This window comes from Solanum dulcamara, chromosome 4 (genome assembly GCF_947179165.1).
Source record: "Solanum dulcamara chromosome 4, daSolDulc1.2, whole genome shotgun sequence".
Taxonomy (NCBI): domain Eukaryota; kingdom Viridiplantae; phylum Streptophyta; class Magnoliopsida; order Solanales; family Solanaceae; genus Solanum; species Solanum dulcamara.
Window position 1 is genome coordinate 18364159 of NC_077240.1, and position 22432 is coordinate 18386590.

Below are 22432 nucleotides of genomic sequence, written 5' to 3' on the forward strand. Positions count from 1 at the left end.
GGCAATAGTTAGGCCTGACATTGAAGAAGAAAGATCAGATGCGCCAAACTCTGCTCTTAGCATGTTTCCATGAATCATTGGAAGTAGCATTGATGGAACGGGGGATCGCACCTTCAGCGAAGAAATAAGGTGATCAGCTGAAAGTTTTTGACCTAACTATTCATAATTATTTAACAAAGTAAACTTTTTTTGATTTTTTTTCTCAGTAACAAGAAAGTTACCCAATCTTGTCAATATCTCTTCTTCAAAGTCACTTTATTAATATTTGGCCAACAAATTATGACATTGAAAAAGAAAAGGTGAGGACTACAATTGTCATAACATAATCTATTGTGAATGAAAAAGTAACAAGGAGTAAGTACAAGGATCGAATCCTCCGCCCAAATTCTATTTCCCGTTTTCAAAGCTCTGTTTCGGTGATAGCCACCGCGAGGATCAAGGATGGCGAATTCGCGCAGCAACAAAGCCGCCGTTCAGGCCACCAACGACGACGCTTCCGCCAGCAAACTGTATGTATGCTCTTTTCTTTAACTCTTCCATTTTCCTTTGTTAATTTTCTAAACGTAATTTGGAGATACGTAAAGTTTTCTAATGTTATGCTCCGGAGCTCAGCTGTGAATATACATTTTACGTCGGAAATTGGTGTGAAAACTGAACATGAATTATCCTCTAATTTTGTTTTATCCAATTAAAGTTGTTTTAATGTTTTGTGTGATTTGAAGGTCATGCGTGAAAAAAGGATACATGAAAGATGATTATGTTCATCTGTTTGTTAAAAAGCAGTTGAGGCGAGCTCCGATTATTAATCGTGGTATGGTATCACTTTTCTTTGCTTCTTAATTCATGTTGGTGATGTGCTTCGTGTTTATTATTGGGGATTGTTTTTGTTGATATGCAACTTAATTGTTAGGTTATTTTGCCCGCTGGGCTGCTCTTCGAAAGATGCTCAATCAATTTCTTGATTGTGAACCGAATGCTGATGGAAATGGAAATGGAAATATCAGGAAGCAGATACTGTCACTTGGAGCTGGCTTCGACACAATGTTTTTTCAGTTGCAGGTGCTTCAGTTTTCTTGTGGATTGTTTTCATATCTTCAAAAATAATTGAAAATTTTACAAAATTTATGCCAAGATTTCACCTTCTGTTTTTTTAAAATTTTTTTCCTTTTGTAGTCAGTCTCATGGCCCGACCCCAACTAGTTTGGGAGTTGGGACTAAAGAAAGCTGACAGTATGCGTCTAGTTGCAGTTCTGGAGCTTTACAATGCTCTTGTTTGCTGTGTCTATTTATATGTATCAATATTCCTCCCTTTCTAAGGGACCCTTAGATGATGTTGTCAAGAGAAAATGGAAGTTAAGAGCAATTCATTAATGATGCTCAGACGGGTTACTGTACATAGAAATTTGAGTGTCTGGTTTGTGCTATCTGCAAGTTTTTTTGAAATTGGTTGACACGTTATGAAAGAGGAGTATTGCTTTATCTTAAGATTTATCTGATACTGCTCCAGTGCTCTATGCTAAATGTTTTGATTATCGCACGATTTTGTTGTCCTTGTTCCTTTTTGTAGGCTTTGCACCGTTTCCTTTGTTAGTTGCTATGTTATCTACACTATTTTCTTCTTCTTTGTACTTGGATTTGCTGCTCTTGAGCCGAGGATCTTTCGAAAACAACCTCTCTACTTCCACGAAGTAGTGTAAGGTCTGCGTACATTCTACCCTCCTTAAACCCCACTTGTGGGATTTCACTGTGTATATTGTTGTTGTTGCTGCTCCCTGCTAAATGTAGTTCTCCAATATTATTAATATACGCCTGGATTGCAATTTCCTTCCTCCAGGAAAAAGAAGTAATAGTTAGATTTGTCTTTGGCAGGATGAAGGAAAAGCTCCTTATGTTTACGTGGAACTGGATTTCATTGAGGTGAGATTTTCAATTCTTAAGTCCCCCTGAGTTTGTTTAAAGTTTGGTATTATACTATATCACAAATGAGATCTGTTTTATTTTTATGTGGCTGTGACATCCTTTGCTTTTTGCAACATTATTGGCTCAAATAAAGAGCTCAGTTCTATATATATTTGTCTTACAGGTAACATGTAAGAAGGCAGCTCTTATTGAAACCTACAGTCAGTTAAGGGATAAAGTTGGTGAAACAGCATCAATATCCTCAGGTAATGGACCTGTTCAGCTTGCAAAGTCGTGAATGTTCTCCTCTTTTGGATTCAACTTGGTGACCCCCGTATTTCATTTACATGGGCAAACATTTGATGCATTTCCCTAACAGGTACCCTGTTTCTTGAACGGGAGACGGATAGGTCGAGCATTTAATCGATCAGTGTTATCAAAAGCAAAAAGCGCAAAGCTCAAGTTCCTTTGGGGCTTTAAGAGCAAAACACAAATAAAGCATGGACTTCAATGAAAAAAGGCGCAAAGGGAGAAAAGACATAAATATACATTATGGACTGATAATTATAAACATGAATGACAAATATAAGAACAAAGAAATTGAAGAAAAATTACGATAAAGTGAAATATCAATTGTTTAGTCGCCTCTTCAGGAGAGGCTTATTTGCAAGGAAAAGTATGCCTTAGAACCTTGATGACGTCATTGAGGACACATTAAGTGAGGCAAAGCGCTCACCTCCTTGACAACACTATATAGATGTCATTTAACTACCCCCAATGTTTTTATATACATTAGTGAACCATAATTTATTCTACTTTTAATCCTCTTAATGTAAGTTGAATCTGTATGCATAAAGAAAGGCGGCTCTTAAAGTGTTGCTTGTGAGTTGTGACTTACACGTGTGCTTTTTGCCTTGGATGACTTTCAAGTTAAGATAAATTGCTTGATCATTCTTTTGACACCGGCATGGTGTTTAACAAAGAAAGTTTGACTTATCAAACAAAAATCCTGTTGTTATGAATAAAAGCTAGATTTCATTTTATAAAAGAACTGGCAGGACATGCCACTGCTGGTAGTTTCTGTTTGATGCTATATTACGTGAATCCTTCAAATTCCTTTACATAGCTGTATCAGATGAGTGTGATAATGGCCTATTTTCGTGGGTTCCACTGCAACTTGCCTGTTTGTGGAGTTCCTTTTTGCGGGGAAATGGATCTAGTGATGGTAGAAAATGACAGTGGATATCACTCAGGATAACCAAAAGGAACAAGTAACATCCCTTATTTGGCCACCCCTGGAGCAACTGTTTATGGCCATTATGGGGAAATCCTTTGTGAAGGAGATACGTTAGTTGCATTTATATATGAAAAATCGAGATCTGGTGTTATAGCACCGGGTCTTCCAAAAGTAGAACACGTGTTAGAAGTGAGTTCGATTGGTTCAATATCCATGAATCTAGAAAATAGGGTTCAGGGTTGGAACAAATGTGTAACAAGAATTCTTGGAATTCCTTGGGGATTCTTGATTGGTGTTGAGCTAACTATAGTGCATAGCCAAATATCTTTGATTAATAAGAACTCAGAATCAGATCTACTGAATGTAGTGAATCATCTATGAGTTCCAACTTAAATAATGGTTTCTTTGTAGTATTTGATCACATCCTTCATCAAGCACTACAATATGTTTTGTCAGTTTTCATACTTCTACATATTACAATCTTATGTACATTAATGTGCAATGACTGGCGAGAGTGGTTGTGAAGAAACTATGTTGTCATGTCACACATAAATTTTATTTTTTTGATTGATATGTCACACAGAAATTTTTAGATTCTAGAATCTAACTATAAACTTGTAACGAACTATTTATCAGGGAGGTTTCTTTTCCAGTTAGCTAATAAAGTCTTTGTACCTCTAAAAGATACTGTAGATATATTTCACTTTGTCCATGTTGAATCTATTCTTGATTTTTTTTTTGACGAAGGTAACAAATAAAAATCTTATTCTTGATATAACTTCCTTAATGGACTCTGATTTTAAATGCTTCGTGCAATTTCTTGGACATTTCTTCTCTGCAAAAGCTAGAATAAACTAATATCTAGCACAACTAACTTATCTTATGCTTTCATGCAGAAAAGGGGGAAGTCCGTGGTGATCATTACAAATTGCTGCCTGTAGATTTGCGCAACATAGAAAATTTAAATGATATTATAGCCCAAGCAAATTTAGACCCAAGGTATGTCATTGCTCTCCTACTATTTTTTCTTAAACAATTGTCTTTAATCTCCAGAAATGCAGCAAAGGTGATGTTATGGGATTTTAATGTATTAGGTCTTTGTCAAGCTAAGTGAGTCATGACTAACTACCTCTAACCTAACCTCTCTTATAATGGTAGGTGTTATAATGGTGCATTTGATCCATGTAGCCTAATGTCTCAGTCTAATGATCAGTGTTTTTTAAAAGCAGTAAAGTCCATGGAGCTTGAAGTAAAAAAGGAGAAGTGAAGGGCAAATTTATGTGAACTGAAACGCACTATCACAGAAAATTTAAATATAGCAAACATATATGAATTTAGTACTACAGGAATCCACTTGCAATTAACTAATTTCGACATCCAATAGACAATAATGCTGATATTAACCCAACTCTCCAAAATTGAGATATAAAGAACTGATTGCTTTATGTTACCAGTTTCAAAATAAAAAAGAAGAACCATTTGCTTTTTGTTTGGGCTCACATTTGAAGCACATGTTTAACTAAAGCACGTTGCTTCATAGGTGAAGTGATAACCCCTTGCTTCACTTTGCGTCGTCGCTTTAAGGGACAAAGTGCTTGCTTTAAATAACACTGCTAGCAATTACTTTTTTTTTTTTGATAAAGTAAGTGGTATGCTTGCAATTACTTTCTCCACCGTTATAAATGCAACAACAACATACCCAGTGAAATCTCCACCGTTATAAATGCAAATAGAAATTTCCATGAAGATAAAAACCCAAATTAGCATGTATCAAGCTATCTTCTATTTGCATTATATTAAAGTTTAAGGATTGGGACAAAATGGGCATGATAGTATGTAACACATATAGATGATTCATGTAGTCAACCTCCCTAGATTAGGATTGAGGCGTAGTTGATTGATTGCTACCTAATTTCATTCTAAAAATTGCTCTGCATAATTGTAAATGCAATGAGAATGAAGATAAGAACCCAAACATCCATCAAGCTATATTTAATTTTCTATTGTGTTATATATATGTTTAGGTATTGAGATGAAATGGACATGATAGTGCCAAACCGATGTAGTTAATTTAGCTTGGGATTGAGGCATGGTGATTTGATTATATTTAACTTGGATTTTTTGTTTGTGAAGAGTAGATTTGTCAATCTCAGTTTCTTAAAGTTTGCAAGGCTCAATGGTCATAAATAGGTGTTTACATCTAAGGCACAACGAGGCAAGATAAACGTAATATATTTCCTCATAGAATGTCCTGAAAGAATATGTCTTGCATGTTAGACTTGTTGCTGTAGGATATTTTAGTTGAAAGTAAATTTTTATGATTCATTTTTTGCGGGAAATTATTTGATCACAAAGTGTAGATTGTTAGAGCGATTACACATTATATGCATTATCCAATCCTCTAGTTAAGCTTTCAGATGTTTAGTTCTCAAATCTTTTTTTGTTTGTTTTGCCAATTTAATGGTATGTTGTGATTAGGAAAGTGAAAATTGTTATTATTATTAAAGGAAGAAAGCGCATAACAGTGCTATGCTGGGATTTATGCTTAAAGCATAGGCGCTTTAGTGAACAAAAGGAAGAAAACAAAGTAATGCAAGAAAAGCAACTACAAGCACAAATAGAACCATATGGATGAAGAAATTGAAAGTACTGAATTAAGTGAAAAATATGAGGTAAAAACATGTCAATCATATTTAGAATTCATTCAAGATTTGCTGATTATGATGGAAATTCTTTTTTTGCTAAAAACTTTGGAAAAAGTCTTCAAAGAGCTAGCGCATTCGTTTAAGACGGGGCTCGTGGCACTGAGGTGCATGCCTTAGCTTCTTAGTTCCTTCACTAAGGTGTTGCGTTTGCTAGAAGAAGTGTCGATTTGTGCTGCACCTAGATCCATTTTGCCTACAGGATACCATATCAACACCAATATCTAATAAGAACTTCAACCCATCCCTTATCAAAGAAGAACCTGAACACATGCATTTCCTTTTCTTGACTTGTTCTTGGTAAAAGAAACCATCCAAGTCATTGTGGATGATGTTATTATCACTCTTTTTGTATTTAGCTTTGCATATTCATACTAGATGTTTCTACCTTTTCCCAAGTTACCTGTACTTCGGTTCCTGATTTTGTCATTCTTCTTATCTGATGCAGTATAACCTTTGTTCGAAGTCGATGTTCTTTTCAAATTTCCCTTTTTAAGTTAATATTACTGGCTGGTACATACTCAATGTCATTTCAGGAATAAGTGATCTTTTAAAATTCTGTATGAGCTGATGATGGATTAAGAAGTGAGTTTCGTATTTATTGGCAAAATTTTGCCAGAGTATGTGATACAGAATTGATATCTATGATGTAGAAGACTAGAAGGTGAGTCTAGTTTGACCCATAAAAATGGGAAGACTTAGTAAGGTCATCCACCCCCACCCCCACCCCTTCCCCCTACAGACGGCGTGTTTTTCAAAGAATCATGCCTGATAGCATGTAAAGAGTTGTAACTTGAAAGCTGTGATGAGCTATTAAACTATAAAGTTTCCTTAGTTTTCATCCAGTTCTGATTGCTTATAGTTAAAAAAATCTAAGTGCTACACTTAGAATGTAGTAGCTAATAGCATGCATTGGACAATTGAAAGGCATATTAGATATAGGACTAGCAACAATTTTTTTGTGGTTGCTTTCTTACTTGATTAATTGTCTGTTAGGTGTTAGCTGTATACACTACTACTTCCATTGTTTTCTTTTATTTCTTCTCTTTCCAAATTTAGGACTATCTTGTTCTCTTTTCTGTTTCCCATATTCTGAAAAGATTGATCATTTATACATGTCCAAGTTCATACCTGATTAGGGTTAACTGCACATTCTGATGTTATCATCAGTTTGCCAACATTTATAATTGCAGAATGCGTTCTTATATATTTGGATCCTGATTCAAGCCGTGCAATTGTTGGATGGGCTTCAAGAACCTTTTCCACAGCAATATTTTTCTTATATGAGCAGGTTGTGGATGCTATTAAGTTAAATCTTGTATTCTTTCATAGGTTTGATCCTTCAAACTTGAGTTCTACTGCTATACTGTCCCAATGTACTGTGGATACCTTGCATATTAATGGTAATGACTTGCTTGCCTATTATGTGGATTATTGGCAGATCCACCCAGATGATGCTTTTGGCCAGCAAATGGTTCGGAATTTGGAGGTATTCTTTGCTGATTATCTTTTTAATGATTGAGCATAACTTATAGGGATAACATATATCTTTGTCTTTTAGCAGTCTGTCAAAAAGTATGACTGTGTAATATGCTTTCATGAATTAACGTGTTTAGGTGGCCCATTATCTTTCCATTTTTAAAGCACCAGAAGTTTCATTATGTTGAGTAATTTCAAGTGACATAGATGTTGACTAGAATTAGGACAACTTGGTGCCTATAAAGTGAGTCCCTGAAAAGTTGAAAGAGTTTCTATTGCTTTAAAACCAATGTCATGTATGAGAGATACAAAGTCAAAGAAGATATATATCATTGTGGACTGTCCCTCATGGGTGCCTTTATATGAATAAGGAGCTTCTTTGTTACACAGTCCAGTTTCCTCTCCTTTAAAAGATACTTGATATTTCTGTCGACTGTCATTGGATGATTTTAGTCTTGCTCTACTAAGATTCTCAGTATACCAAACTTTTGTCAAACTAACTATTAAAGGTAGCTCTGCAGATGTTTTATTATGTTTTTCATGACAGGCTTGTGCGTTTTCTGAATGCTTGTTCCCTTTCTCTTGTTTTTCTTTTTCCTTGTTAATACAATTTTCTGTCAATCAATTTATCAACTATCAAGTATCAACTACACTCAAATCCCAAATTGGTCGGGTAGGTAATATGAGTAATTGGGAATAACTTGGGTAATACCTAGTTCTACTTTGGTACTATTGAACAGTTGGTGGAGTATTGGGAATAGAGGTGGGGAGGAGCACCGGTGGAAGATCATTCCTGCTTACATTTGGTGGACAGTGTAGAAAGAAAGGAATGGTAGACATTTTGAAGGCACTAGCAGTTCTATCGAGAAAATTAGGATGAATTGTCTTAGCTTGTTCTTTTTTTGGTGTAAATAGAATATATGGGGGGATGTAGGAGAGTTAGTACATTGAATTGGAAATGTATAATTGTATAGGGTTCTGGGCGAGGGTTTAAGCACCCTTTCGATGCTTGTAAAGTTTCCAACTTAGCACCTTTTTCTAGGGTGACTAAGTTTTTATTGAATAGAACCGTTACTTGTCTTAAAAAAAGGTAATATGGTACTTGTATCCATTTCATTATTCAGGTGGGCACATTTTGACAAATTTAGTATCTATAGGATTCATCATAGTTAGACTTTCTGATGCTGGCAGTGAACCTACCACAAGTCTCTTTCTTTATCATGACTCAGGAATGGATATGCTTTCCAAATCTCACATATGCATAGTTTAATTAATACAACTTGGCTGTTTAAAGTCCTGCACTTTAACAAAATTGTGTCATGTATGTGTGTTTTCCACCATTTCTATCTAGTATCTATGTTATATAAAAGGAAACCAAGTAGGCATCATACTATTGAGTTGCTAATAGTTTATATTCTGAGGAAGTAAGAAAAGGATTAACTATTGAAAGTTTAATTATGAAGTTCATTGATGAACAATATAAATTGTTAAAATTATTTAAACCTCTAATAAAAATGGTGTCTATGGGAGGCATATATCTTTTTATTTTAGCTTTGCAATAGAAGGAGATACTTCACTGTTTTAAATGATTCTAGTTGGTGAAACACTATACCTAGGAGCTCTTCTTGATAAGGCACTGCAGTAGGAGCTTTTGTTAAATAATCAATGTACAATGAGAAAATTGCAGATGACTTCACCTATAATATTTGATAATTTTATAACTATGGTGCATATTTTGCGATTTCTCTCAAATAATTAATATTCTAATATCCAAAAATGGGATCTTACAACAACATACCCATTGCAATTCCACAATTGGGGTCTGGGGAGGGTAGATTGTACGAGACCTTACCCCTATCTGGGAGTTAGAGAGGTTGTTTCTGATAGACCTTCGGCTCAAGGAAAAAAGTCACAGCAGTTCGAATTTCGTTTTTTGATAGAGGTGAAGAAGTCGTGGAAAAAATACTATAGAGAGCATGTCAAAGCATTATGAAAAAAAAGAAACGTAACCACAACAAAATAATAGGATCAAGAAAACTACACACAATAATAGACATTGAAGGACAAGAAGCTCCCTGAGAAATACTACGACTACTAGTATGGAAAGATAAGCGAGACAACGCTCTACTACCTACTAACCTTCCACCCTAATCGGTGTCCTCCACAACCTCCTATCTAAGGGATCTTTTTTAAAATATTAATGTTGTCAGTTGGAGCAGAGTTGCTTCTGTGCCTTTTTATCAGTCAGGAAAGATTCAGATGCAACACCAATGATAGCATGGATCTTTTTTCAATGAAAGCATGAAATTATTCGTGAAATTCATGTGCTGTATAGTAATCCAATTGAGTGGTAGGTATTGGAAGATAAAGCATTACACTTGAAGTTTCATTAGGTATAACTTGTCAAGTTATGATATCTGCGCTTAGTAATTAAGCTCTGCAAATCATCTGTGCAATGTATGTTGTCATCACCTTGTCTAAAATTGAGTTTTTTTGTCTTCAAGTACTTGTCCTACCCTTCAGTCAAAGAGAAATACATGAAACTTGATAAATGCTGATTCAATTGCCTTCTAGAAGGAGAACCATGAGGTCTTAGATTCAAATCCCAGTGGAGACAAAAACACTAGGCGATTTCTTCCCATGTCTAAGCCTTGGTGGTGAGAGTTACATAGTAACTGTTACAGGTGGGAGGTAGCAGGAATCCATGGAATTAGTCGAGGTGCGCGCAAGCTGGCTTGACTAACACGGTTATAAAAAAAGGGCTTCTGTGGAAGTTCCAAAATCTGTTGGAAGTATGTGATCTGGGTTTAGACAATTTATAAAAATCTTATGTACCTGGCAGATCATTATCTCTACTCTCCTTCACTGACTAGTTTTTATAAGTTCAATCCTTGAAATGATTTTTTTTTCTTTGATGTGTCTGGAACAGAATATAATGCCTCTTTTCCCTTTTCAGAGCCGAGGTTGCGGACTATTAGGAATTTATGCTACACCCACTTTACATGAGAAAGAAAATCTATTTCTTGATCAAGGATGGCAGGTATTTACAATTTGGAAAACTGCTTCTTAATCCTTAGATATTAAATTACCATACCTTTCTCTCTCTCTCTCTCTTTATATATATATATATATATATATAAAGAGAGAGAGAGGGAGAGAGAGAGAAGTCTTAAATGTTAAGAGCTTGTATTAGGCCTATAACCTGTTACTTCGATTCCAGGTGTAGGATGTTTATATTAGTTTTTATACAGACCTACTGTATTTCCAACCATTTGCCTTGTCACCACATCTTCTGTAATCAGGATGGTAGAATATATTCTTTTCAGATGAAGCAGGCCTTTTTCGTTGAAGGTCTTAAAACTTGGAAGAGAATTATACTAATGTAGTTGCAATTTGTGAAGTACGATCTGGAAGAGAATAAAAGTGTGTAACTCTGGAAAATTATTCAGAAGACTGAGGCCCCAAGCAAAGTTGCTTGCTTTGTTTGGATTGCAACGCATGAAGCATGTCTGTCACAGGAACATCTGCTAAGAAGGGGTTTTAATCTATGCAGATGGTTCTTCTTTGTAAAGAAAATGGGGAGATAGTGAATCATTTACTTTGACATTGCTAATAAACTGTAGGCTGATCCACTATCTCTCCAAAAAAAAAGTGGCATGCATCGATTGCTTCTGAACTTGCATTTTAGGCTCAAGCTTTAACTCCTATTTCCAGTTACTGATAATTTGAACTGTTACAGTTGCTGAATACTTAGCAGTGGTTCAACTCTAGTTAATTTATTGGTTATGATAAAGCACACATGAATTTATAACTAATGGTTTGTTATGGATTGGTTGCAGAAAGCAGTTGCTTGGGACATGCTACAGATTTATAGTGATTTTATTGAAGCCCAAGAAAGACGCAGGTTAGTATGAGCTTACATTGCTCTTGTAGATTGATATATGTAAAAATGGGAATGATATGATTCATCTGAAGATGATGATAATGTGCTACATTCTAGAGTAGATTACTGTCTTTAATGGCCATATTAAGCTGCCAAAAGTTCCATGTTTCAGTCAGAGCCTCAGAGGAAGTCTTGTTTTGCTCCTGTCCCTCTCACCCACTAAAAATCAAATAAGTAAAATAAAATAAGAAACAAATAAAAAGTTCCTCGCATGCTAGCGTCACGGTAATTATTTTTAATTTGTTGCATGAACTAGGCTCTAGGTAACATGCTTGGGCACTTGACCTGTCTATATGTACAGGTTGGTTGTTATTTGGTCTCACAGTTTTTTTATAGAAGTTATTTTCAACTAGATAGGTATCTTCCTATCGCAACATACTCTTATAGTACTCTTATATTAAATTTTCATCTATCATATCACTTTTCTGGAAAATAGTGAGTCTATATATGAATGTCTGCATTTAGAACCCATAGTTCCATAATATCTCACTTTAACTTCATTCTTCTTGGGGCTGAATTTATTGTGCATATAATTTGTCTTGCTTGTACAAAAATTGGTACTCTCTAGAGTGCATTTCATAATTCTAGCCTTTGGTTGACTCTTGTACAGTTTCTTCAATTAATACAATATCATTTGCAAGTGACATGCATTAAACCTCGTCTTCTATATTATCAACGGAAAAGGGTCTAAAATACCCTTGAACTATAGGAATTGGTACAAAAATACCCTTCGTTGACCTATTGGCTCCATAATACTCTTGGCGTCAATCTTTACAGCTCTATAATACCCTTATTACAAACGGCCCCATTAACAAATATAATTAGAATTTTAATTTAATACGTGACACCATTTAATTCGTAAGAAATTAAATTAACCTAAGCAAATTAAATCTCAACCCAAACCTGGATCCATAAACTCTAGCCGCCCCAACTAGAAAGCCCATTATCTAAAGAGGCAAAACCCATAAACCAGGTTCATTTTCTCTTTCATTCTTTAATGGAGAATTCTTCTTCTCATTCTTCATGGACATGGAGCTACATTAAGCTTTTCCGAATTCTCAATTTTTTTGGAGAAGGCATTTCATAAAAAGACATGCTCCTTGATATGGTGGCTTGTTAGATATTTGAGAATCAATTTGAGGAGAGAATTGCTTCTGAACATTTTTGGAACTTGCAGGATATGTTTTAATTTTTCCAAACTTCTCATCATTGTATACTTAGTTTTCTTCAGAAACCTCTTTCTTAATATCCATTCCACCAAAATCAAGATTTGTAAAGTACCTTAGCTCAGAATTAATTCTGGATTCCTCACCATACGATACAAAGCTCTGCCTTAAAGGTGAATAATCTGAGCCTTGCATTTTATACGCATTATATTGTATAATTGTTGAATTGAAGTGTCAATACCCACATTCATGTCCAGATCAATCGACTCAATTTTGCGACCATGTGTACTTCATAGACTTCTTAGAGAACCCATGATCGAGAATTTATCTGTGAGGTAGAAAGTGACCATTAGGTTCTTTATGATTATTATCGAATTCCGACCTTGAATCAATGTTTCTTCTACAGACAAAAAAAAGAAGGGAAAATGGGGCGGGTATGGATTAATAGGTGGATCCGAATTTGGGTTGAGATTTAATTTGTTTAGATTAATTAAATTTCTGACGAATCAAATGGTGCCACGTATTAAATGAAAATTCTAATTATATTTTGCTAATGGGGCCGTTTGTATTGAGGGTATTATAGGGCTGTAGAGATTGGCGCCAAGGGTATTATGGAGCAATAGGTCAACGGAGGGTATTTTGTACCAATTCCAATAGTGCAAGGTTATTTTATGCCATTTTCCGTATTATCAATTAGTGATTAAAGAGTCTTATTCTTCTCCTTGGGTTATGAAATAATTCAATAGCTCCGGGCTCCCTCACTGCTCTGTATTATCAATTAGTGATTAAAGAGTCTTATCCTTCTCCTTGGGTTATGAAATAATTCAATAGCTCTGGGCTCCCTCACTGCATTCCAAGGATTTATGAAGATCTGCTAAGTTATCCTCATGATTTAAGTTGAAAAGATCATAAAAATTGCTTCTCTTCTCTCTTTGATTTCACTATCATCTCAAAACTTGTTGGCATCTACCCTTTGAACGGCCGTGTCTGGGTTAACTTGTGCACTGGGTAGTTTATACCTTCCATCATCACAAGTATTAGATAACTCTATCCATGAAGACCTAGGTAGATGAGAAGAACTCATCGTCTTTGCTATGTGTCAACCTTGGTTCCCAAGGTTATTTCCGTCTCTCGATCGCTGGAGCCCTCCCTTAGGGCACTTGTTGGCAGTCGTCTTTAAGACGCTTAACCTGGTTTAGGTGTACTTTTAAGTCTCTCATTTTTGCTATCTATACGTTTCTTTCTCTCCCTCGCGTGTCCCTAAATTTTTATACAAGTCATCTTGCTCTTCACCGTACGCTTTGCGAATTGCCTTTTTAGCTTCTCTGAGATTTCTTATACTCTTCAAAGGTTTCACCATCTTCTGCTTTCGGAAACTCCCTATACTTCTCTTTTTTTTTTTAACAACTCTTTACACCTCCTCATTCCACTATTACGGTTCTTCGAGGTCCGAGGCTTTTGGACATACCTAAAACTTTTAGTTGCTACTTTTTAATGCAACCTGTCATTTTCTTTCTTTGGATATCTGCATCCCTTGTTCCTCCTTCAATAGTTTCTCCTTAAATATTAATTGGTTCCTTTTAGTGTTTACCACCTCACTCTTTCACTTCACATCGGTAGAACTTTTCCTAGTAAATCTTGCAGTTCTTAGTTCTTACATGTAATGTTACTTTTTGATAGGGTGAACTCTGTTTGGTTATGCTTTCCTCTATCTTATGTTTTCAAGCTTGATTCCCTCTTTCTAAAGTATGTGCTAGTAAGATAAACTCTAAAATAGTCTTCACTTCATTCCTAATACCATAAGGGGTCGTTTGGTTTGAATACAAGTTATGATGGGATTAGTTATGATGGGATAAGTTATGTTGGGATTAGTTATGATGGAATTATTTTTATTGTGTGTTTGGTTTGTTGTATTCAAAATAATATGCATTGCATAATTTTTAAGAATAAGTTGTTTGTTTACAAAAATACCCTTCACTTTATTTAGTTTTTTATATTTTCTTTGCAAGCTTTAATTATTCATTCTAAAACTAAAATTTTCATCTTATTTAATTTAAATATTTTTATTTATGCATTTCCATGATTGTGCCATGTGTTTTTAAAATTAAACTTTCATCTTAATTGTCTTAAAAATAAAACTTTCATTTTATTTAGCTTTAAGTAAAATTTTCATCTTATTTAGCTTAAAAATAAAACTTCCATCTTATTTAGCTTAAAAATAAAACTTTCATTTTAAGTTTATTAAAGTAAAAAAAAATTACTATTAAAATTATCTACATTTTAAAGTTATCTACATTTTAATTGATATATAAAATATAATTTTTAAGTTAGTAATAAACAATTTAATTAAAAATATGTAATTTAGTAGTGGAGTGAACATTTAAGAGAAAAACAAAGATAAATAAACATAAGAATTGGAAAAATAAATTCAACTTATAATATATTCATAAATAGAAATTGTATTTATAAAATATAATTTTTTAATAGAAAAATATATTATCATAAAAACAACGATTAATTAAAGTTATGAATGTTATTATAAATTGTTAAAAATTATGTTAATGTACATGAATGTAAAAGTGGTGTATAAAAGAGAGTTTAAGGGGGTATTCTTGTTATTTTACATCTTTATCCCAGGATAAGTTATTCTGAAATTACTATTCCACCCCCAGGGAGGGATAACTTATCTCAGTACTAATTGTTAATCCTGGGATAAGTTATCCCAGCCTTTGCAACCAAACAAAGGATTAAAGGCTACTCAAAAATTATCCCGGGATTAACTCCCCCTATCCATCACACCAAACGACCCCTAACATTATCCCATGTATGCTATTGAGCTGTCACTATGTCTACCAATATGTCTATTCAGATTTTCTTCAATAAAAATCTCTTGGTCAGTTAGGACTTAGGATCCCTTGGACCAAAGTATCCATATTTTCCCTTGGAGTGTTGGCAGTAATGACATTGGAAGTTTCCTCTTCCCCTCACTGGCCTTTACATAATTCATCAATAATTCTTATTAACTTCTATAGCTTTATCCTTGAGCACTAATTATACAATGGTTCTGGTCTCCATTCCTGTTCTTATCTATTCCACAGTATTTGTGTTGCCTATCTCAGAGGCCGATACATCTAATGAGCTAAGTGTGCACCAGCACCCGCTTGCTTAGCTGCATTTAAGTATGTATAGGAATTTGTAACACATTTATTTAGCTAAAGTGTCACCTCCAATCAGATGAGTTAGGCATGTGCACTGGATTGCAGGAGCCTCTCAAGGCGCTTAGGAATTTCAGCCAATGAGCCCCAGTGATTTAATTTCTTTGGAAAAAGATTATTACTTTCTCACCTCTGGAATAAATATTTATTGGTTTCAAAACCACCCAAAATCATTAGTTTTAACACACAATTGTCTATTAATATGGAAAAAAGCTAATCCGGAAAATTGCCAAAGTCTAACTTCATAACAAAACCAACAACAAAATATCGGATTGTAGAAACTTATAATTCAAAGTTTTCTCTTTTTCCTTTTATATTTACTCTTATTGTTTTTCTTGTTCAACCTTGCACTAATATAGTACTTCCCTATTAATCTCTTTTCCATTCCTGTTTATTCGGTCAATGTGTTAAAAAGGGCAGTTCAGTGCACAAAGCATCCAACATTCACGCAGAGTCTGGGAAAGGGCTGCATCTTGAGGGGTGTAATGTAGGCAATCTACACTGACGCAAGCATCAATGGCTGATTGCACTTCTCGAACCCGTGACGCATAAGTCACGCAAAGACAATTTTATCATTGCTCCAATGTGTCAGAGTTCTTTTTTCACCAGAGATTGCGTTTTCCCTTGCACTATTAACCTTTTTGTGCTCTCCTAATTACCCAGAAACGCAAATTTAATTCAAACACTATGTGGCTAATTCTAAGGTGTGAAATTCCTCACTTCTCAGTCTTACTCGCCTCTCTGCTTATGTGACAAATAGCTTGTGAATGTAAAATAGTACACCTATCATAATGAAAGAAATCCTACGATAAAATATCAAATTTAACTCAATACTGTTGGACGGTTGGTTTATCTTAGGAATCAAAAACTATATAAACCAAACCAACTTAACCCATATTCGAGCGAAATGAACCTAAAATGAAGCCGTCTCAAAAAAATATTAATAATTAAAATCTTCTCAAAAATGGAACAAAACGACCAAATACATATCCCTACTCTGACTCTACATATGGCCTGTGACATTGTACACTAAAGGCAATGGTGCACGTGGCATCTTCATATCTTGGGTCCGTTATTTGCCCATCTATCTAGCTTTGCCATGATTCACTCACTCTCTTGTAGACCTCAGGTGGTCCAAACAGAAGGACAAAATAACGAGGTTTGGTACACCATCCATTGGGACATTGTAGAGGGATAGAATTTAGAGATGGTTTTAAGAGTTCATAGTCCTATTCAAAAATTGGAGTTCAAGTATTAGTATTGTGGGATCTCTTGCATTTTGGTGTAGGTGTGAATTTGTAAATATTATGGCAAATGATTTGATAAAGTTCACCTAGACTTTTTGTAGAGGGATATAACTCCTTGTATTTCTACTTTCCACTTTGTCCTTCTTGATTCTGCGCTGGTAAAAAGTGATTACCTTGTCGCAGAAAAACAAATCACAATATTTAAGAAAATATAAAATAAACACATTTTAGAGAACATCAAATCTTAGGCTGACCTGATGCTAATGCTAATGTTTTGGTCTCATATATGATTGCCTGTTGTTTCTTTGTAAACAACAAACAAAATATGCTTTTTTCCCTACGAAACAAAATAGAAGCTTTCATATCCTTTAAAAACTTTCTATTTTATAAAAGCTACTATGGTTTTCATGAAATATATGTTTACCTTTTTTAGATTCTGATATATATCCTTTTCCCAGGATAAAGGCTGATTCCTCTTTTTTCTGTGTGCACCTTGACTTTATCTACTTTGTGCCTGGAGCTTTTTAAACTGTTACTATCCTTATCCCCCCCCCACCCTCCCCCACCCGAAAAAAAAAAACCTAACACACACACACCAAAAGAATGTTGCAGTCCTAAAATATTTGCATGTGATTCTCTGAACAGGATTGAAAGATTGGAAATATTTGATGAATTTGAAGAGTGGTATATGATGCAGGTTAGTTTCTATTGCTCTTCTGCTTTTGACTGCAAAATATATTCAGTGTGCTTGCATTCTATACCACTGTGAAAGTTGAGCACTTTGTTCCAGATTTGTTGATGGTTGTCTATTTTATTTTTTTTGTATCGCAAGTTTCTGACCAGTATAGCTGGTATTTGGCATCATATTGTATTTACGATCTATAACCGCTAGAAAATGTAGATGCCATGATGCAAAATGCGGCTGCTTTATTTTGATTGGCCCTTTTCCAAGTCTTGCCTTTTCTTGACCTTATGTTTTCAAGGATCAAGATGCTACTCTTTTTTTTTTTTTAAAGCTTTTTAAAAAAAATTATTTATTTGCCTACACTTATATTCTCCTTTAGTCTTAAGACAACCTTTCTGCATTACGTTATTCAGTAACAAAGTTAGTGATGTAGTGTCTGAAAGTTCCTTTTACCAATCAAAAGAAAAGGTAGTGACATAGTAGAAAAGAAATCCAAGATAGGTTTACTGCCTTTTATGTCATGTGCTAACCTGCCTTTTGGTCAAGTGACTTTGACTGATTAAAAGTTCTTAATCTGTCGCAGCAATATATTTGCATTAAGTAACTTGGGGTCTTGTAATCTAGTTGTGATTAATATCGAGAGAAATCTGGGAATGAGAGTATCAAAACTTGATACTCCTTTCATCATGTGGACCCTGTTCGACTAATTGGAGATTAAAAAATAAAAACAGAACAAAGTGGACTACTTCATTATCTTGGAGTAATTCAGAGAATTGCTATAGTTTTGAGAACCTGTATTGTTAGTTGAAAACATGTTATATTAAATCTACAACAACATAGTGTTTTAGTAATTTGGATTCTAGGATCTGGCAAAATTTTAGCATCTATGAGAAGAGGTGAAGTAAATTGGTATTGACGAAAAAGAACATTGTCAAAAAAGAAATTGCTATCGACAATAAAAGGTAGTAGGTTAAGTAAGAAAGGACTTGGGGGAGTTTGAAAGACCAAAATAATGGGGAAAATGCATTACTTTATTTTATACTGATAAAAAAGTGCATACTTTATGCTCGGGGAAAATGCATACCTTATTTATCTTGTCTTGTATAATAGTCTTTTTCATTCATTAGTTTTTTTTTCTTATGAAAACCCAATTGCAGGAGCACTATTGTGTTACATATGCAATCAATGATGCTATGGTATGCTTATATCTCTGCTAACATTAAACTATGTAATTAGTTCCAGACTTCCAGGAGTATTCCACTAATTGTGTTCCATCTTTAAATTGGTCTTATGCTTCAGGGTCTGTTCAAGGAATTTGGTTTCCCTAGAACACAGCTTACAGCAAATACATCCATTGCAGCATCCACATGAAAAGAGGATCCTATCTAGACAATCACTTTTTTCCAATCTTTGATGGTCATCAGAATATGAATGGAAAGCTTGTTACCAGTTGTCAACTTGTCAGGATCAGAAGGGTTTCAGGTACTGAAAGGGTCTCAACCAGTTCTGGCTCCTAGTTAGGTGTGTTAGGGACGATCATTAGTGTGAATGCATCTATACATATATTTGTTTTGACTTGAAGGGGAAGATCCTCTACGGATTTGTTTTTTTTATTTTTATTTTATATAATGTTGGATTGAAATGAGTTTGACCGGAGCGTGCAATGAGATTCATTTTGCCAATCACAACTTGGTTTCGGATTGACGTGCATTTAGTGTTGATTATGAAGGGGAAGATCCTCTTTTGCTAGCTGTTTGGCAAAAGCTAAAACGTGGTAGGGCCATTTGAGAACGAAATTGTGTTTTGGCCCTTGTTGGGTGGGGAAACACTTGCATGGTTGTTGTCTCCTCTTTTCTATTAGATATTAGATACTCTTTTCTCTTTCTTTATATCTATTTGCATCATCCTTTTTTTTTTTTGGTATTTAATTTGATTATTGTACCACAGAATTGGTAGATATGATTACTCAATGCTTCATCATGACAACTTTTGTACCTCAAAATACTATTCATAGCTATGGTTTAGTAAACTTTTTTTTCCCTGTGTTCCTGCAATTTTTAGGTTACCATACATCTACATATTAAGTTATCTAACTCTATTTATGAATGTTGTACATCTGGCTACAACAACAATAACATTTCAGTGTAATTTTACAAATGAGATCTGAAAAGGATGGAGTGTATGGATCCTTAACCCTACCTTGTTCAACTCTTGACATCAGAGTTACAAAGGGTAGATTTATGCATTCAATGTTTACATCAATTGAATTGATATATACTGTTATCACTTATATACACATAGTTAATCCGTATTCTTGATTATACTTGATCATAGTAAATCGATATAGCTTTGGTGTAAATATCGAGTGTAAGTTTTTCGATAGTCATAACCATAGAGTGTATTGAAACAAAAGATAGGAGGGAGGAAGCAGGGCCCAAAGCAAGAAAAAGTGGTTGCACCAAGTGGAGGTTGGAATAATGTAGTCCTGACAAATAAAATTTAAGTGAAGAGTAAAGAAAAAAGGGTCCCCCTTTTGTGTTCACCTTTTTAGGAAGAGAAGGGAATAGTATTATAGTTCCATCATTTTCTATGGATTGCAACCCTATTTCACAGTGTCTATGCTCTATTTGCCTCCTCCTACTGCTGCTAAGTGCTTAAAAATACCAAATTTTAAGGATATGTGTATATATATTTACACATTAACTAATTTTTGTTGCAGCTTTAAGAGACCTCTTTGTTTACTGCATGAAACATTGGAGGCTTCTTTATGTACTATGTTGTTCTTAAACAGTTTTTACAACCGTTAAAGAAAAATAATGTTAAGTCCAGTATTAAACAAAGATCAATTTGTGTTTGAAAAACAGTGAGCAATGTGACACTGTGTGGTCCTTATACATAGTTTAAAGTGTCACATTACCAGCCTTACTCTTTTGACCTGCTGAATTTGGACTCTTTTCACTAAACACACAATTTAATATATTGACTAACATTTTGGGTTCTCATTTGGAAACTACTTGTCTCATATAATGTACAAGTAAAATTAACAATTAGTAATAGTGATGGCAATTAAATTCAACTTAGGACCTCTATCTACTTTTATATCATATTGAAGTATGTTAATGTGAAGTACTATAGTCCTCGAGTAGGGTGGCGTTACAGTCTTGATTTAGTAGTTTTGATTGGGGCATTGTGTTTATGTTTAATATCTACTAATGTATATCAATAAATTATTCTTCAGAATTCAATATGCAGTATTTTCTAATCATAAATTCATAATTCTAGTTCCGTTATTTTCCTCAAAGTGATATAACTCAATGAAAAAAAGCCTAAAGAAATACAATATAAATTTAGTCGCCTTTCTTTTTACTACTTCTTTTCTTTCCTTTTTGTAATGCCTAAAAAGCATTTGAAAATTTTGTAAATAAATAAATAAAGATAAGGACAAGAGAAAAAGTGAGGAAGAGGAAGAGAAACATGTGAGGGAAAAAAAAAAGAATTGGCTTACACAATTTTTTCAAACTTTTCACTGCTCTCCCTTTCTCCAATGTCCCTTTCAAGAATCAAAAATCACTGTTTTATTCTTTCCTTTTTGGTATCTTGTATTTTCTTCTTCCTTTTCCCATTAATCTTCTAAAATAGGGTACTTTAGCATTAGCATAAAGCTTGGATTAAGAATTAATCCTAACGACGAAGATTTACCTTTTAATTTTTACCTTAATATATTTAGAAAAAGTCATGTTAACAATTGCCATAAAACAATAAAGTTATAAGCATAATCTAACACCTTTAGAAACCATGGCAGAGCGCAGAACTAATAGTTGGCATATGGGTTTGATCGAATTTAATAGATTTTGTTTATATATTGTATTTGAGTTAATGAATTCATTAAATATGTACAAAATTAAAATCGAGTTATCATCATTATAAAATTCAAAAATCATAAAATTGAAATTCTATCTTTAGATATGAAAGAAGTGGAAATAGAAACGACTACGTAGAGGTGATCAAATACATTGAACAATACAACCCTGCATATGTTGGTATTATTTATGTAGGGTTAATATTATTTACTATTTCCTAAAAAAGTTTGAAATCCAATTGTAAATATAAAAATTTCCTTAAGCATGTTTAGGAATCAACTTGTTTGATTCTTATTAATATATAAAAACACATGATAACGTGTATTTTGAACTATTGTATATTGAATATATAATTAGATTTGTGTTTTATGTGCAGAGAAAATCGTACAAGAATCGAAACAAACATTTTATTTAGTTTAATTTGATTTGTATATTTAACAAACCTATATAGTTCTGTTATATAGATTAGTAAAGTTTTGAATTACACTATGAGTTCTTTATTTGATAAAGTTGAAATGAAATAAAATTACACTAATTTGGCATATTGTTTATTACTGAATGGTCTTTTTGAGGTGGCATGGGTAAATGTTAATTTTTTTTGTGAATTTTCATGGTTCACTTCCCCTTAAAAACCTAAAATGTAAAATAATCTTTTTCACCAAATGTGAGAATATGCTCTTTGTGCTATCTTTTTTTACAAAAAGAGAAATAAAGTTACTCTAAAAAAGAAATTTCCTTTCTTGCCCTATTGTCATGACCCGCCACTTGATCATGAAGATGGGGAAAGATCTAGAGTCTTGAAGAGGTTAATAGAAGGCTCTAGAATGTCCAAGAGAATTCTAGAAGAAGGTAGAGGAATTTAGAGTCTTGAAGAGGTTAATAGAAGGCTCTAGAATGTTCAAGAGAAATCTTGAAGAAGGTAGAAGAACCTAGAGTCTTGGAGAGATTAGTGGAAGACTCTAGATTCTTGTAGAAGCTTGTAGAGAAGTTTGTAGAAGC

The 22432-nt window shown here is 34.1% G+C and overlaps 1 protein-coding gene across 2 annotated transcripts; it reads left to right on the plus strand.

Annotated features, from left to right (window-relative positions):
• Nucleotides 1–303: 303 nt before the first annotated feature.
• LOC129886751 (leucine carboxyl methyltransferase 1 homolog) lies at nt 304–19462 on the plus strand. 2 transcript variants are annotated; one of them, XM_055961585.1, is made up of 13 exons: nt 309–509; nt 723–811; nt 911–1059; nt 1870–1917; nt 2084–2165; nt 4033–4135; nt 7009–7129; nt 7280–7327; nt 10274–10357; nt 11157–11221; nt 17534–17585; nt 18731–18769; nt 18873–19462. In XM_055961585.1, exons 1-13 carry the CDS (start codon nt 442–444, stop codon nt 18942–18944), a joined length of 1020 nt encoding a protein of 339 aa, XP_055817560.1. In that variant the 5' UTR covers nt 309–441; the 3' UTR covers nt 18945–19462. The 2 variants fall into 2 exon arrangements, with proteins under 2 accessions (XP_055817561.1, XP_055817560.1); XM_055961586.1 differs by lacking the exon at nt 7009–7129 and having other exon boundaries at nt 304–509; nt 7171–7327.
• The last annotated feature ends 2970 nt before the right edge of the window (nt 19463–22432 follow it).